The 15,867-nt window shown below is 39.6% G+C and overlaps 1 protein-coding gene across 1 annotated transcript in view; it reads left to right on the top strand.

Moving 5' to 3' along the window:
* Window positions 1-3,837: 3,837 nt before the first annotated feature.
* Window positions 3,838-15,867, top strand: part of LOC311158484 (calcium and integrin-binding family member 2-like) — a gene marked incomplete at its 5' end in the record, with an annotated part of 86,836 nt that continues 74,806 nt past the window's right edge. Inside the window, 2 exons of the mRNA XM_084213898.1 lie at window positions 3,838-3,917; window positions 12,646-12,728. Coding sequence (XP_084070024.1) covers window positions 3,838-3,917; window positions 12,646-12,728 — 163 coding nt within the window. The remainder of the gene's footprint in view (window positions 3,918-12,645; window positions 12,729-15,867) is intronic.

The raw sequence follows: 15,867 nt of genomic DNA, 5'->3' as shown, positions 1-15,867 counted from the left end.
ACAGAAACAAACTGTTAGAAAAATCATTTTGCTATAGATGAAAAGTAAAAGATCGGTATCTCCAGGAAAAATGTAAATGATGGCATTTGTTTTGAGCTATTTTAGGGTAGTGTGTAGTGAGTAAGTAGCAGTCACAGGTTTGTCTAATCTGAATTCCTGCATTAGAAATGAATTAGTATAAAAACCGTATGTGAGTTTAAAAAGCTGTTGCTTGCCTGAAGCTTTTCATTCTGGAATCTGCCCTCAGCATCATCTTCTTGGCCCAAGGTGGCATAAATTGGTTGATCCTTAAGGTGTGTGTTGAGACTCACCTGTTTAGTAAGATTTAATGGAGGCTTTGGCACTAATATTTGAAGACATGTTTGGATTTAGAATTTTGCATAAACCCTGAAAACTACTCTCATTTAGTAGATCTGTGGAGCTTAATTTTTTTTAACTTTAGCTAAAATGTTTTAGACATTGCATGAAATTCTTAATTTTATGAGAAAGTAGGAAAAAGAGAGCTGTAGATAATCACAATAAATGTATTTAACAGAACATAGCTGCAATTAGTAGCAAGCTGAAAAGCTGACAGGCTCTAAGAAAACTGATATGAAATAAAAAAATATTAGAAGTGGTGCAATTTATGTAAAGAAATGTAACAAAGCCTTTGAAACAGGCTTTGAATAAAGGTTATGAGATGTTCTCCTGGTAGTGGTTGTGAGGTAAGTTTTGGTTTTTTTTATTTGATTTGGATTCAGTGCTAGAAGATGGGAGGAACAATAGGACTACCAGTTTAATGTTTGCACCAAAAAGTATTGTTTGACACTATTTGTTACCAGTTATATGACTAAAAAAAGGGGCCCTGTCATACAGTTGCCGAAACTAACTGTGATGACTAGCAAGGAGCATCCAGAACTAGTCCAGCCCTCTGTTCATTTTAAGTAAATACAGTTTTATGGTGAAACATTTCACTTTCTTGCCTTACAAGTAAATAGATGGGGGAGTACACATTTCCATAGTCATACTGTGGGGAGTTTCATGTTTCCATGGTCTTACTGTGAATTAAACCTGAAACATCCTGTCCTGTGACGGTGTTTGCAGGGCTCTCAGGATGAAGGAAGAGACAAGAATGTTGACTCTGTTTTAAAAGGTTTGATTTATTATTTTATGATATGTATTGTATTAAAACTATACTAAAAGAATAGAAGAAAGAATTTAATCAGAAGGCTGGCTGAGAATAGAAAAGAATTAATAACAAAGGCTTGTCATGGACCGAGACAGTCTGGACAGCTGGACTGTGACTGGCCATTAATTAGAAACAACCACATGAGACCAATCCCAGATCCACCTGTTGCATTCCACAGCAGCAAATAATCATTGTTTACATTTTGTTTCTGATGCTTCTCTGCTTCTCAGGAGAAAAAATCCTAAAGAAAGGATTGTTGAGAAAATACCATAGCTGCACTGTCCCAAGCATGCTCCACCCACACCAAGGCTGGTCTGCCTTGCAGTGCTGTTGGTCGCTGCTGGACCTTAGTAACAACATGGCTTTGGTTTGGCCTCTCTGATATTTCTGTTTGGGATCTTGTGACTGTGCAAATTGTAATGACAGTGTCTTCAACTCTGAGGTTGCAAATTTCTGAAAGATACCAGTCCTAATTGCAGAGCAAAGGATGTGAACAGTATGGGAGTTTTATTTGGCGTTTATATTCTTTTATTGCTTAGTGAGCCTGTCATGCCCAGAAATCTTATCCTGTAGCTGCAAAAAGAAGCCCATCCCAGCTCAGATATTCTGTCTGGGTCTAGTGCAGGCTTGTGCAACTTGCACGCAGGTAGATTTAGGCATAAAAGAAAAGGATCGTAGCATCTTGTAAGGTGTAACATGTAAAAACCATTTCAAGATGAAGGTTTTTTCTGCTGAACTCCATGTAAGTTGCTGGCCTCATTTGTTAGGATTTATTTCTTGAAACTTGAAGTCAACCTAGAAATGTAGCAGAACTGCAAAGGCAGGTTCTGTGTAGAACTACAAAGGCAAGTTCTGTGTCAAACTATTACAGCTTGACATTCATGAGCCTATTGTTCAAGTGACAAGACCGTAGCTGACAGTTGCAGGAAACAGTTTATCACAGTGATGTGAGTTTTCTGTTACAGTCACACCATAGAGAGTCCAAAGCAACTCTTCTCCACCAATTCCCACTGATAAATTCCTCTTACTTCACAGCCTGGCTTCCCTTCTGGCAGTAACAAACCCTTCTGGCAGTAACAAGCTGCCCTTGTTACTGGAGGAGTGATCTGCCTCTGGAGAATGCTTGATTGTGTCAAAATAATTTGCTAGCCATCAGCAAGTTTAAGGAAAATCATAGGAAAAACAAAACAAAAAAATCCTTCATAAACACAGTGCACACAGAAGACACGTAAATTTGAGGTTATCTCTTTATTCACTGAAAGTACAAGACTTAGAGAATGAGCAGCCATTTCCTTCCAGGAGCCCAGCCTGTTACCCAGCCACTAAACACCCAAGATAACTCAGTCAAGGTAACTAGCAGTTCTCTAATTGGTTTCCTTCATATAGCATCTAAAACACTTTACATGACCTGAAGAAGAAAAAGAAGAGTATTATGTTACTGGAAAGTTGGTTGCAAGGGAGAGACCTTGTGGCTTTCTGCAGAGAATTGTTGGAACAAAGCCTTTGGAGAATTATCCCAAAATGAAAGAGCTAAGTCAATCCTGACAAATAGAGTTTTGCTGCATATGATCACAAATTTTTACCATTGAAATATCCCCATTTTGTGTTCAGAGATTTTCAAATCTAGTTTCTGGTGTTGAGAATAGATTCCTTAGAATCTCACTTGAAAGTTTATTTCATTTCAAGTTGCACTGTCTACAATTGTATGTTTGGATATGGTACAAGGCACTCTGGAATAAAATCCACACTTTCTACAAAGTTAATATTTGCTATCTTAGATACTCCTAGTCGCTATGACTCTCTTTGTACCATGAAGTAAAACATTTTAGATTATGTTCTGTGGCTGTGAAGGCCGTGGCACAGCATGGCTTGCATCTCTGTCCCTCCTCCAGACAGGGCAGTCATTGAGATCATCTCCAGTGACAGCCCCTGCCCTGCATTGTCCCAGGCAGGTGCCAGTTCATACAGAACCATGCCAGGGAAGGTGCTCACAGTGGGTGGCCTGAGCCAAAATTCTCTGGATTTTGTTTAGTTTACCAGTATAGAAGTAGCCTAAATAGCTGAACTGGTCTCTCTTACATCCTGGGAAGTCATTTGTTCAGTCATATGTAGAAACTTCCACATTATACCATAGGCCTGCTCTGGTGAGGTGCAGAAGTGCTGCTGTAGTTGTGGTGCTGGAGGAGGTGCTTAGCTGTTGCAGTGCTGGGTTTCATAGGTAGAGTTGACTTTAAGATATTTCCTAATGTAATTAGTCTGTGTTTGCTTTAAGAAAATAGCTTCACTGAATGTTCTTTTTCGAAACTAGACTTAGTAAAATTAGAATTGCTTCAACTTGTGTGAATGAATTTGTGGAAATCTTGGCAGAAGAAAAGATTTGCATCTTAAAGCATTGTGAACTCATTAAAATTCTTCTCATGGATAATTAAAGTGAATTAAAAAGAAAGTTTAACAGTAAGCAGCTCACAGGCACTGCGACATTTCAAGCATGTTAAAATCAGAAAGAAATAGCTTTTGTAGCAGTAGTCTCCTCCTCTTGTATTACGTGTTGTTTTTTCTAACAAATAACCAGTTACTGTTGGTTTCTTTGGTTCTCCAAGTAGCTCATTTATGCCTGATCTGCACAGTTCTTCAGCATATTTGTGACCAGCTTTGCAGGGTTTGTCAGCATGCCTAACAGTGGAGAGACTCTCACGAAACAATTGCAGACTGAAAATGCAAGGAATGTTTCAGGAAGCTGTGAAAATGGGTAAAGTAGCTTGAGCATTTATTTTAACAAACTCATATACCAATTTTTCCCAGCTTAAGGTTCTCTTGTACTACTGTGCAGATCCACAAGAATTTTTCCTGGCATATCTACTATCTAATGAAGAATAAGGTGTATCTTTTGAAGCTGGAATAAGAGAAACTTGTTAATGAAGATTATAAATAGGTTTATTCTCCTATGCTAAATCCCACTTTGACTTTAAACCTAACAGCATCATTGAGTCGGTAATATGTTGCTTGTATCTTACTGGCATATAGGATACACCTGTATAATGTTTATCTTATAGCACAGAGGCTATTTAGCTGCTTCTCTTCTGGATTTGGGGGAGTAATCCTCAGGTAATAATTGATCTTTTTGACAGATCATCTTCTTCCTGTCAAAGGCAACAGAACTTAACCAGGTAACCCATCTCTTACAGGTGGGAGTGGGGAAGTGAGTTTTAGAAGAGTGTATTTGATGTTTATGTTACCTTTTACAAAAGTAATCCTGCTGGGCGCTGTCTCCTTTCTGTCCTAGGCAGCACAGAAAGAACACATTGTTTCTTCTACCTGTTGATCTATCAGTGGAATGGTATCTTCTGAGAGAGAAATCTCCCCAACTCTCGGGTTTTTGGAAGTACTTAAGATAGAACAAGACATCTCATGGGAAATATTTTATCTTCTGGTTGTTAGAAGTTTGTCAGTATTGCTAAGGACTAATATCCATTTCCAGAGACTGAATTTAGTCTTCTGTTAAGTGAAATCTAACTTCACATTTATTTACAGAATGACTTGCATGTTATGTCTCTGGAAAGATTTGTTTGATCCTTTCAGGGGAAGGATTGGTTATTGGGGTAATTGCTGCGACAATGGCTTCTTCTGTTCTGGGCTTTGTAATCCTGGATAAGAATCATGAGGAGCAATCCAAAGATTGAAGGTTTTCAGAACAGGAAGAAGTTTTAGAAATCTTTGAAAACTTTTGAATGTATTGTTGTTGCTTCTGGAATCCCAATGTAGTTAGTAGTAGAATTGTCATTTTTTGGTTTAACCTGTTCAGAGATCAGAAACCACTATTTGACTTGTGATCCATATAACTATATGTACACTCTGATTCATGAAGGTTTGGATTTTGCTAAGTTAGTAATAATGCCTCTATTTTAGTTCATGCATGCTTCCATTTGTGACATACTTAATTAAAAAAAAAAAAATCTGAGTTATTGTTAAAAAAGTTAAAGGAGAATTTAAAAGTGCAGTGGTTTGCATCCACTGCCAACAGGAAGTTTAAGCTTCCTGTATTAGAAATACGTTTAGCATTTGGGTTTTTACTGAATTTCTATGAAAGAATATCATACCCTAGAACTCAAAATGCTTTTGATGCTTTCAAAGTCTTTGGCATACATCTGTGTTTGTGTGTGTTTGAACATGCCAGTGTGTGTTACCATGTTAAATGCTGTTGTTTACCTGGTGTGGTTTGAAGTTAGGTAGCAAACTTCTGTCCCTTTTTTAGTATGCTATGGAAGTAGGGTTCCAAGTAGAAAGGACTAGACAAAATAAAATTGTATCAAATGGAAATAGGAAAGGAAGATCTTTTATAAGGCTGAAATTGAATCAGTATGACCTAAAAAATGAGGTAGAGATGAAATAATGAGTTCTGTGTGACCTAACTTTGCTGCATTCCCTGCAAATAGCCATACAGATACTGGGAGATTTCTGCTTCAGGTCAGGGTTTTTGCTGGGCAGGGGAGGACAGAGCCAGAAAATCTGTACCAAGGTCAGGGCAGGGTTGTAGTATGCTCCCAACTGCTGAATAGAGCCTTTTTGGGGGGAGAATAAAAAAGGCTCGTTACATTGTTTATTTCTTCCCGTTCAGCCATGAAGTTCTCAGCTGTCCCTAAAACTGCTCTGCTCACCAAAATAAATGACCTGATTTTTGAGGATATTTATTCTCAACAAGAATAAAATGATTCAGCTCTGTTTTTTGCAGCCAGAGAACAGCCAGAGAACATAATAAAGTAAAGAAATAGGTTTTACTAGAAGGTGTGTGCCATCATATGGTAAAATAGATCTCAGCTGTTAACTTTATCACTAGTATTTTGTTCTTTATTCAGCATTTGTTTAGCTTTTAAATCTCTCTGTGAGAGAAGAGGTTGTGTGAATAATTTGACGAAGACTGGTTTCTTGTGCTCTGTGAAAATCACAGCGATTGTTGAATCAGCTCAGCCTTTTTGCAAGAATAGGATCATATCTGGGCTGATCTATGGCCCTGTTTTTAAGTCTCATGAGGACATGGAAACCAATTAACAGCTAAATCTAACCTGTTCTTCAAGGGCAAAGGGGAGCTTTTAAATAGAATTAATAAGGAATGTATTATAATATTGGCCTCATTTGAATAGAGGAGTAATTAGTAAATAAGATGACCAGTCCTAATAGACAGCAGTGTCCTGTAAAGGGCCATGGGGACTTCCTGTGACTCTTTACTCATTATAGGAAAAATATTACATTACAGAAAATGAGGGTTTAAAGAACTAATGTGGTGTGGCATTACTGTGGGGGTTTTTTCCCTTATGTCATAAAAAATGAGAAAACTTCTTCAGAACATCTTGGGTAACAGTTGGCAGCACCTCAGAGTCTGGAGACAGAGTATTTTCTTGGCTATTTCTGTGCCAGTCTCTTTAGCTGCTGATCTATCAAAGTTGTGGTGCTATGTTGATTTAAGTCAGAGTGACTTTATTGTCTTTGTCTAGGACTCTAGGTCAGATCTGTGATTCTGAATTTACTGTCTTGTGCTCATTTCTAAAATCTGTCCCTTGAGTTCTGTTTTAACATACTGGATTTGGTATTTTGGTCTCTTCTGGGATGCATGGGGATTTGGGAAAGGATTTCTCATGAATGGGATCCGGATGAAGATATTTAGTTTCTGAAGTCTCTAGGCGAAATACCAGAATCATTAGTTTTCAGAGGTTACCCGTGGGTAATTTAAGCCATTGCTTTTTCCTGCCAGAAGAGTTGGCAGATGAATACTTAATGATTCCCTCTTGAATTTAAATGCCCCAATGAGCTGTTGAAAATGCCTAACACCCAATGAAAAATTTTTAAGAATGTGCAGATGTAGACCCAAAACACTCCCCAAAGCAGCTGTAATGCAGAGTAAAGCTGGTGGAATGTATACAGCTGGGCTGGCCTGGAGAACATGCAGCAAAAGCTTGGAGGGGGGAATTCCTCAGTGTTGGAACAGAGATCAATACTGAGGACACTTGTCACCGAGATGGAAACAGCACAAGATGGGCACTTGATTAGCAGAAGAATGTTTTATCATCCACTTTATAGTGGATTCCTTAAATAATCAAGCCACCGAGATGCAGGAGTTTAGAGAAGGAATTCACTAAGTTCTCCTCAAGAGAAGCAAGCAGTATAAGATTAAATCAAAATTTATGAAGAAGTTCTGTCTTGGAAAAAGGCATATTTTCCACTCCAGCCTATTTTTTTTTTGTATTTATTAAATAGGATTAATATTTAATAGTTAGGAAAGCCAGTTCAACAAAGAAGTGTTTGAGAAAAAAACGCTTGTGTAAATGGGGATCTGCACACATTGCTCCGTGAGATAAACACCTGTGTCTTACAAAATATTTCTTTGGGCAAGGCAAGCAGAAAAAGAAGTTTAATTAAAAGGTGAGGACTTTGTTGTAAGAAGTATGAAGTAACATGGCCACTGCCATGAGAATGCAGTCTCTGGTGAGCTTGTAGGTGAGGAGGAGCAGCAAGGCAGAGGAAGGAGCTGCACTGCTTTGGATCATCACAGTGAGAGCAGAACAGCACTGAGCCTTCCTGAAGGCCACCGAGTCTGGAAGCAGTGCTGTCAGAGCATCCCCAGGAGAAGCTGAACGGGTTTGCTTTGTGGAAAAAATCATGTAAGAGACAGAGAAATTGGATGCACTCCGCAGACACTGTAACTGAGCATTCCCTCCCTACTGGCTGTGTTCTCTGTTGCAGACAGTCTGCAGGATCATTTATTTTGACAGGACAAAAGCTGAAAAATCATGTGAGTTTTATAATAAAAGCTTAGGAAGTTAAGTAGACCTGAACTGCAGTAACATGGCTGACCACAGCCAGAGCTTTGCACCTTGAACATATTGTTCTTCTAAACACAGGCAACACATCACAACCTCAGCTTATCCGATAATGAATGCAGCACCTTCAACAATGACCATGTCTCATCCATTAAACCAGAATAAGAATAATTAATTAATAAAAATATTTTGCTGCATGGTGATCTCACATGTGCTACACCAGTACCAGGATGAGGGTGGGAATGGAGAAGCTGTGTAATGAAGAAGCCTCTGCAACAGGAATACCAAGAAAGGGAGGAGGAGATGATATCTTCGTTGTGAATCTGACAGCACAGGTCTGGAAGCTCAGAATATGGCTCTGAGTGAATGTGTGGTCTGAACTACCCTCTGGTTTCATGAGGAAAAAATGTTTGAGTCTTCTTTGTGAGCAGTTGTCAATGTGATTTCCAAATGTAAAAGTACTTTGGCTTGCTGTATGTGCGTAGAGGGTTATGAGTAAATGTTCTGCCACCTAAAGGAATACCTTGTCCTAAATAATGTATTAACAATTTATGTATGTGATTATTTGTTAAACAGCTTATTTTTGCAACTTTATAGAAAGCCCCTCTGTCTCTCTAGAAAGGTTGATCTTCTAAATTTTTGATAATTCCTGTATAGAGCTGACTGGTAAAAACTTAACATTGACAAGATTGCAGGAGTTGAACAACAGGAATAGGATAAGGAATGGGGGATACCAAAAGAATGAGATGTCTTTTTATTTGCTCCCATATGTAATCTGTTTAATGAATAGGTTCCCCTTAGATTTCATAATATGGTGGCTGCATAACAGTGTTCATATTCTCTTGGTGCAGTTTGTGATAGTAGAACTCAGTCTGCAGAAACAAGGCCAAAATGTATCCTAGGACACTCAGTGTATTCTGTAAGGCTTATTCAAGTGTGAATTTCTGTAAAATGTTTTTTCCAAAGAGGAAAATTATTTATTATCATATTAAAGACTGACTTAGTAGATTCTCTTCAGTTTTATTGTTTGTAATTTCACCAGATTTTACTATGAGGAAACAATTTAGATGACAGCAAATATCTGACTGTATCTGGCCTAGAGCGTGAGGTGTAAGCAGAAATTCCAATTGCCAGAACAGGAAACAGAGCCTGTGGAAGGGAAAGGCTAATTCCAAAGTCCCTTAAAACAACAATAAAAAAATATGGAAATGAGTATCACGGTAAGTAGTGCCATTAATCACTAAGCATCATTATGGTAACAGAACAAACAGTTTTTCTAGTGGGCAATTAGCAAAAGAGCACTCATTTTGTAATGATAAAAGCAGAGAGATTTAGCTGTGGCATTTAGTTTCTGTTGTTACAATAAGAAGTGATCCTGTATTCAGTGGTTGCCATCAAATACACTCAGATAAAACCAGTAATTGCTATGACAGCAAATCCAGATTGGATGCTTCTCCTCTGGCGACTCACACCCAGCAGGAAGGGCTGTCAATTACATCAGTCATTACTTTACCTCACACACACCTTGCTCCCTGGCTTGCAAAGATTAATCTCACTCGAGCTGGTACAGTCATGGAAACACAGAGGGAAAGGAAGCTCTCCCTTTGTTAATAGTGCATGTTCAGGTTCTTGCTTTTCAGGTTGGCCTGGTGTGTGAGAGCAGCATCCGTGTGGAATAGCATCCAGGGAGCTCTGGGTGGGGTGGGCAGTGCTGGGCTTTGCCCCAGAGCTCTGGATAAGCCAGCCAGCCTGAGCTGTGCTTTTGTCTCAGGTGAGAGCAGCGTGTTGAATTCAGGCAGCAGGTGAGGTCATGTTTTCCAGAGGGGTACCTTGAAATTAAAGCCCAAATTACATCAGGAAATGCTGTCATTCAAAAATCACCCATGTTTATGGAGTTATACAGAAATATGCTTTGGTTAGTTCTAGCTGGTCAGCGTTTTGGAACTGTATCTCAGTTTGTCCTAATTGACTTGTTCAAGTGACCTCTACTGTTAAATTCTTGCTCCGTGTGATTTGTAGAGGTTTTTGCTTATTATCTTTGGAATTGTAAACTTGCAGAAATCAGATGCAGAAACTCCACCTTTAAACTGGTGGTTGGATTTTGGAAGATGCCGGCCCTGCACTAATAACGCTGAATAATTTATGCAGAACCTCAGTCTTAATAAAAAATTTAAGAGCCAAAGTCCAGATCTCTGAAGCATTTTGGTTTTGCTGGGGCCTCTTGGCACCATGCCATGGTTCTGCAGTGCTTTTTCTCCTTGCTGCAATTTATGCTTGGTGAGCTCTTGATCAGGCAGCCCCACCAATTCTGCTCAGTTCAGTCTTGAACAATTCCAGATACCATAACCATTTTTGGATATTTACTTAATTTTTAAAGGAATAACTCCTAATAAAAGGTTCAAGTAGAGTCATCAAAGCCACATTCATTCTTTCACTCAGAAGCAATGGTTCTGAATATACACAGAAATTGCTGTTGGAAGAAAAAATTTCTTGATTGTACTTTCAGGGCAAAAAAACCTCTCTCAAATGAGCTGCCTGATTCATGGGGACAGGTAAGAACTATGTAGCATGGAGTGTTACCAACTTTAACACTCACAAAGATACTTAATGTGTAGGGGTCCTCCTGGAAGTTTTGCACATTGAAGCATTACCAGAGGAAGTCCAGAAGTTCAAATGTTGGTTGGCTCTTTTTCTATAAAGAGAATATAAACTGAACCAGTGTGCTATGATAGATAAGAATAAAGCAAGCTAAAGAGGTATTAATCTGGGAAAAGTCTTTAATAATGTTTATTATGTTCTGAGTATCATCAAATGAGGCTCTTCTGATGCATTACTAATCAGAGTTGTTTTATTCAGAAGGCTTTTCTGCTCTTTGTTTTCATCAAAAAAGTTTCAGTTATCTTTGGACCAAGACTTCAGGTTATTTGTTTTGTAAAATAATAGAAAGCTTTATTATTCACAAGATATTTAAAGGAAAAGGTTCCACTGGATTGTTAAACATCAAATATAGTTTTTCTTTAAAATAGGAAAAGAATCAAGAATTATATCAAGTGTTTTGAGATGGCAGACCACCATATGTTCTTATTTCAGATGGGGATTTTTGGTTTATTCCTATAGAGATCTTCCTGGTCTTTCATTCTGCCTTTGCAATCCCACTTCATTTTTTAATTAAGTCACCATTTCTTCCGCATATCAAACACAGGCTTACCTTTCAAAATGTGGGATAACCCATTTCTATATTTAAATTACTCAGTTTCTCATCAGCATCTGCCTCCACCAAGCCAGTGACTATTTTCAGATCCTCATTTTGTTTATCAGACAAGCCCTTTCATGTTTCATGCCATCATGCCATTAACAAGAGAGGAAATATCCTCAGAGGCAAGATTAGTGATGACTCCTTGTTTTCCTTCAGCTGCTTTTGGGCCCTGCTCTGAGGGTACCTGTGGGGAAGAGTGAGGCAGGAAAAGAACTGTGCTTGTCACTTCTGAGGTGTGAAGAGTTCCCTGGTCTGCTGCATCATTGGAAAGGAGACACAGCTTGCTTAAGGCTCTTGTGACTAACAATAATAAATTCTAGGAGTGTCCCACATATATAAGTATTTTACAAGTGTGGTTGTTAATATGAAATGGGAAATAGTGCCTGATGTAGTGTTTGGTCCTGCTGATGCTCCCTGTCACCGCTGTATAAAAACTGCTTTTGAGGTTGTATTTATCTGAAAGCTGTGAAGGGTATTGTTTCAGCTTTCTTTTTCTACATTTTGAATTAATTTATTACACTGTGGAGGGGAAGGACTTCCTGAGCTTCACTCAGGACTCTTCTGTTGTCCTTATGGAGAAAGAATGAAGGAAGTCCTAGCTTCTTCTTTGCCTCTAAAGGCTTCTGATTCCCACCATTTGTTCTAGTAAATGAAATTAGCTAAATGAAAAAATCTTTGTGCTGCTATTCTTGCATAAACTGTAGTGCATTGCTATATTTGGTAATTTCCAAATGCTTATTGTTTAGATATTTTGCACATGGAATTCTTAGCAGTCTGTCACCTTGCAGACTCTTTGGGTTGGAGTTTGTATTTGTACTTTAAACTCTGTCTGTTTACTTTTAGGAAAAGTTAATTTCATTCATGTGTTAATGATCATTTGTTGTGTTGGTGACATTGCTGAGAAACTTTATTATTATTATTATTATTAGTAGTAGTATTTTTAAAATTGCCTTCTCTTCCTGTTATAAAAACAAAGCCCTGACTTCAGAGCTTCAACAGGTATCAAGAGTGACAATTTACAAGGTGTCATGGTAGCAGTGTCGGTATGATCAGGGTTAAGATTGGTAACTCATTCTTCACACTTGTATGGTTCATGGCATCTTTGTGGAAGTTCAAAGTTAGTGTCTTCATCTGGTGTATTCCATGATGTTTTAACCAAAAGTGTGAAATAAAGAATGTCATTCTTAGGGCGGGGCATTTCCATTTCACTGGGTCATAGTGGAGTTTGCAAGAGTCAAAATGTATTTGATAGCTCTGAACTTTCTAATTCCACCTGCTTGTATTTCAAAGTGCTTGCAAGCTGTGTTTTTGTTTACCTTTTCATATCTATTTTGCATATTTCTATGTTGATTGTAGTAGATCCTGCTAGTGTCCCTGGATAACATCTTAATAGTTCAATTTTCTTTTAGAACCTTTACAGATGCAGAGACTGTCTGCAGGGATCTGCTGCCTCATTCAGAGGAGACCCAGGCTGAAGGCATAGAGCCAGCAGGTAAACATGTAAAAGATGATCCTTGGAAATTTGAGCTCCTCTTAGTTTTTGGGGTTTTTTAAATGTAATTTTTATGTCTATTCTAGCAGGTTTTGACTGACAATTTCTCAAGGCTTAGTTCATGAAAGACAAAATTAAAACTGAAGTGAGTCAGTGCAGCTGAAAATTCTTCAGGAGTTGCCTGAAAATTGGCATGTGTTTCTGCCAGTGTTTGTCTGTATTTGAAATGATGACTAGATAAAAATTAAAAATAGATTGATCCTATTGAGAAACCTGCAAATTGTTGTGTTACCTTTGGCATCACAGCCTACTCACCAGCTGTCACCTGGGGGGGATTTGGTGTGCAGTGAGGCTTTAAAGGAATATCTGTGCTTTGGTCAATTCTGTGTTGCATCAGAGCATGTGCACACTGGTGTCATTTCATCCAGCTGCAGTGCTGAATGGCTTGCTGAATGTACTACCATGTGTCTTAAAGGAGGTTTGCTACCAGAACTTTCTGAGGTTCTTTGGAAGGTTTGCAGCCCTAAGAGAGTTCCCTGTTGCCTTGGAGAGGCTGCTACTGGTATCTAAATGTGCTCATTCAAACAAAATATTTGTTCTAAGAGAAAAGTGAAGCAGTGAGCACGTAGCTATCTGATCTATGTAGGAATCTTGCATGCAGACTTTATAGTGTGTATAAATATTTATCTGTATGGATATATAGTTACTTTTCAATAGGCAGGTCTTTCATACACAGCAGGGTTTTGTCCAAGTGAACTGCTGGGTGTATGCTTTCAGTGAGCAGGAAATAAATCTGGATGAATGAAGGCATTAACAAACTCCTGTTTTCAAATTTCCAGGGTATCTTATTGTACTGTTTGAGCTACATGTTCTCTGTGTAGATTGTCACAGAGACTGATTCTGCACAGTGCTTGGGTGCTTGTGAAGGCTCTGACCTATTTTCCTAAGCATTTATCTGGGACAGTGGTTAATGCTGTCAGCTCCCTACCTGCTTCTCTCCCAGAGGCTGCTGCAGTTTAGAGAAGTGAGCTGGGCTGTCAAGCAGTGCCCCAGCAGGAATGCACATGTCACAGCCCCTCCTGCAGGGGTGACCACAGCTCTGCCACAAAGGGGAGGTGAACAGATAAGGATAGAAGCCATTCCAGCTGTTCCATCATCATTTTCCTGCAAACACAGGTCACACCTTATCCATTTTAATTAAGCAGTTCCTTTATTGGTGTTTAGATATGTTTCTAGTTGATGAATCAGGAGCTTACAATTTGTTAGACTTTGACTTTGGGAATCTGTTGCACTGCTTGTTATCCATTTAAATGGGAAGCAGTGTTTAACTTGGAAACAGATGCTGAGTGGTGAAGTGAGGGCTGAATTTCAAAAACTCCTCCCAAAAGATCTTTCATGAGAAGGAAGTTCAGTGACTGGTTGCAGGAGGTCTACATTGTATGTAAAGAGAAAAGGGGGAGAGTCTGATATTTTCTAGTTGTTCAGAACTGACTTCCTCACTTTATAATCGATACTTTCTGCAACCTCAGGAGTAAATTTATCTAATGAGGACCACAGGTTGTTCTGTAATTTTTCCCCATGCCTTTCTACCGATGTATAGAAGCTCATTTCTGTGGAAGCAGGCCAGATTTGGGGTTTTCTAATGCATGTGTAAATCCAGAGTACCTTTACTGTTGGCAGCACGCATTATATTGACTTAAAACCAGTGTGAAGTTAGAAGAGAACTCATCCATGCTGGTTTTATACTGATGGAATTGAAAAAATAATATATGTCAGAAAAGAGCACAGGAGAGGAACTAGGACATCTTTCTGCTCGTAGGAAGCCTTGTGGCTTTGTTCAACTGAGTTTTGAAAACCTCCAGGGAAATTGTACAGCTTCTCAGTACCTCTTCTGGGACTGACTCACCTACATTGGGAAATTCTTGATCCAGCAAGAATTTTCCTTGCTGCAGCTCATGTCAATTGCCTCTTGTTCTTCTGCTGTGTACCTCTGAGAAGAATTTTGCCTCGTAGTACCTGCTTCAGTGTTTGACAAACTGCAGGTGGATTCATTTTTTATCTTCTCCAGACTGGAGAAACAGTTCCTGCAAGGATTCTTGTACATGGTGTGCTCCAGGCCCCTGACTGCCTGGGAGTATTTTATTGGGCTTGTGCCGGTTTGCTTGTCAGGATCTCTCTCTTGCCCACGGTCTCAGGGGCAGCCTCAGGGGCACTGAGTAGGGGGAAATAATCCCTTTCCTTAGTCTGCTTAATCTTGCCAGTGCAGCCAGGGGTGTAGTTAGCCTTCATCTCCATTGGGGCACACAGCTGAGTGACAGCCAAGCTGTTCAGCAGAACCATGGGGGTTTTCCTGCTGAGCCAGCTGGCACCCAGCCCATGCTGTGCCATGGGGCTGTCCTTCCCAGAGTGCAAGACTTGGCTTCACCCTTTTCAAGCTTTCAGGTTGGGTCAGCCTGTTCACCCAGTGTGCTGAGGTCCATCCAGATGGCCTCCCTGCCTCTTGTCCTGTTTATCACCTCCTCAAGCTGGCTCACTGAAGCTGGTGAGGGTGCATTCTCTTGTCCAGGACAGCAGTGCCATCATTGCACAGTGTCATTCTCACAAGTAACCCCTGGAGAATGTCACTTGGAATTTACTGCTCAGAAGACTTAGAATTGCTGACCACTGTTCTTAAAGACTACTTGTCCAGTCAGTGTTTTGTCCACCTGTTCCTCCAGTTGCAGCTGGTTCAAACCCCTTCCAAGGATGCTGGGCCATGCAGAAGTTGTCAAAGACCTCGTTAAAGGTAGAGTAAGCAATGTGGTGCTGCTCTCACTGTGTCAGAGCTAGTCAACTCATCTTGGAAAGCAGGTGGGTTATATTTACAGGGCCAAGTCAAGGGTGGCTGGTTTCAGTCACCATTTTATAGCTCAAAATGATTTCTAGGAGAGTTTGTTCTATAGCATTTCCATGGGCTGAGGTGGGGCTGATTGGCCCTTAGTTTTCTGCATCCTCTTTCTTCTGCTCCCTGAATACAGGTGTGGCATTTACCTTTTTTCTTGTGGTGGGGACCTCGCTGTGCTTTCTCAAAGATGACAGAGAGCAGCCTTGGGATGGCTTTGCCCTGGTTTCTCAGTGTCCACTCTGAAGGAGCCCATCT

Source organism: Fringilla coelebs, assembly GCF_963513975.1.
Source record: "Fringilla coelebs genome assembly, chromosome: 12".
Taxonomy (NCBI): Eukaryota; Metazoa; Chordata; class Aves; order Passeriformes; family Fringillidae; genus Fringilla; species Fringilla coelebs.
The sequence above is the reverse complement of the archived record's forward strand: the minus strand, read 5'-3'. Positions and strand labels throughout refer to the sequence as shown.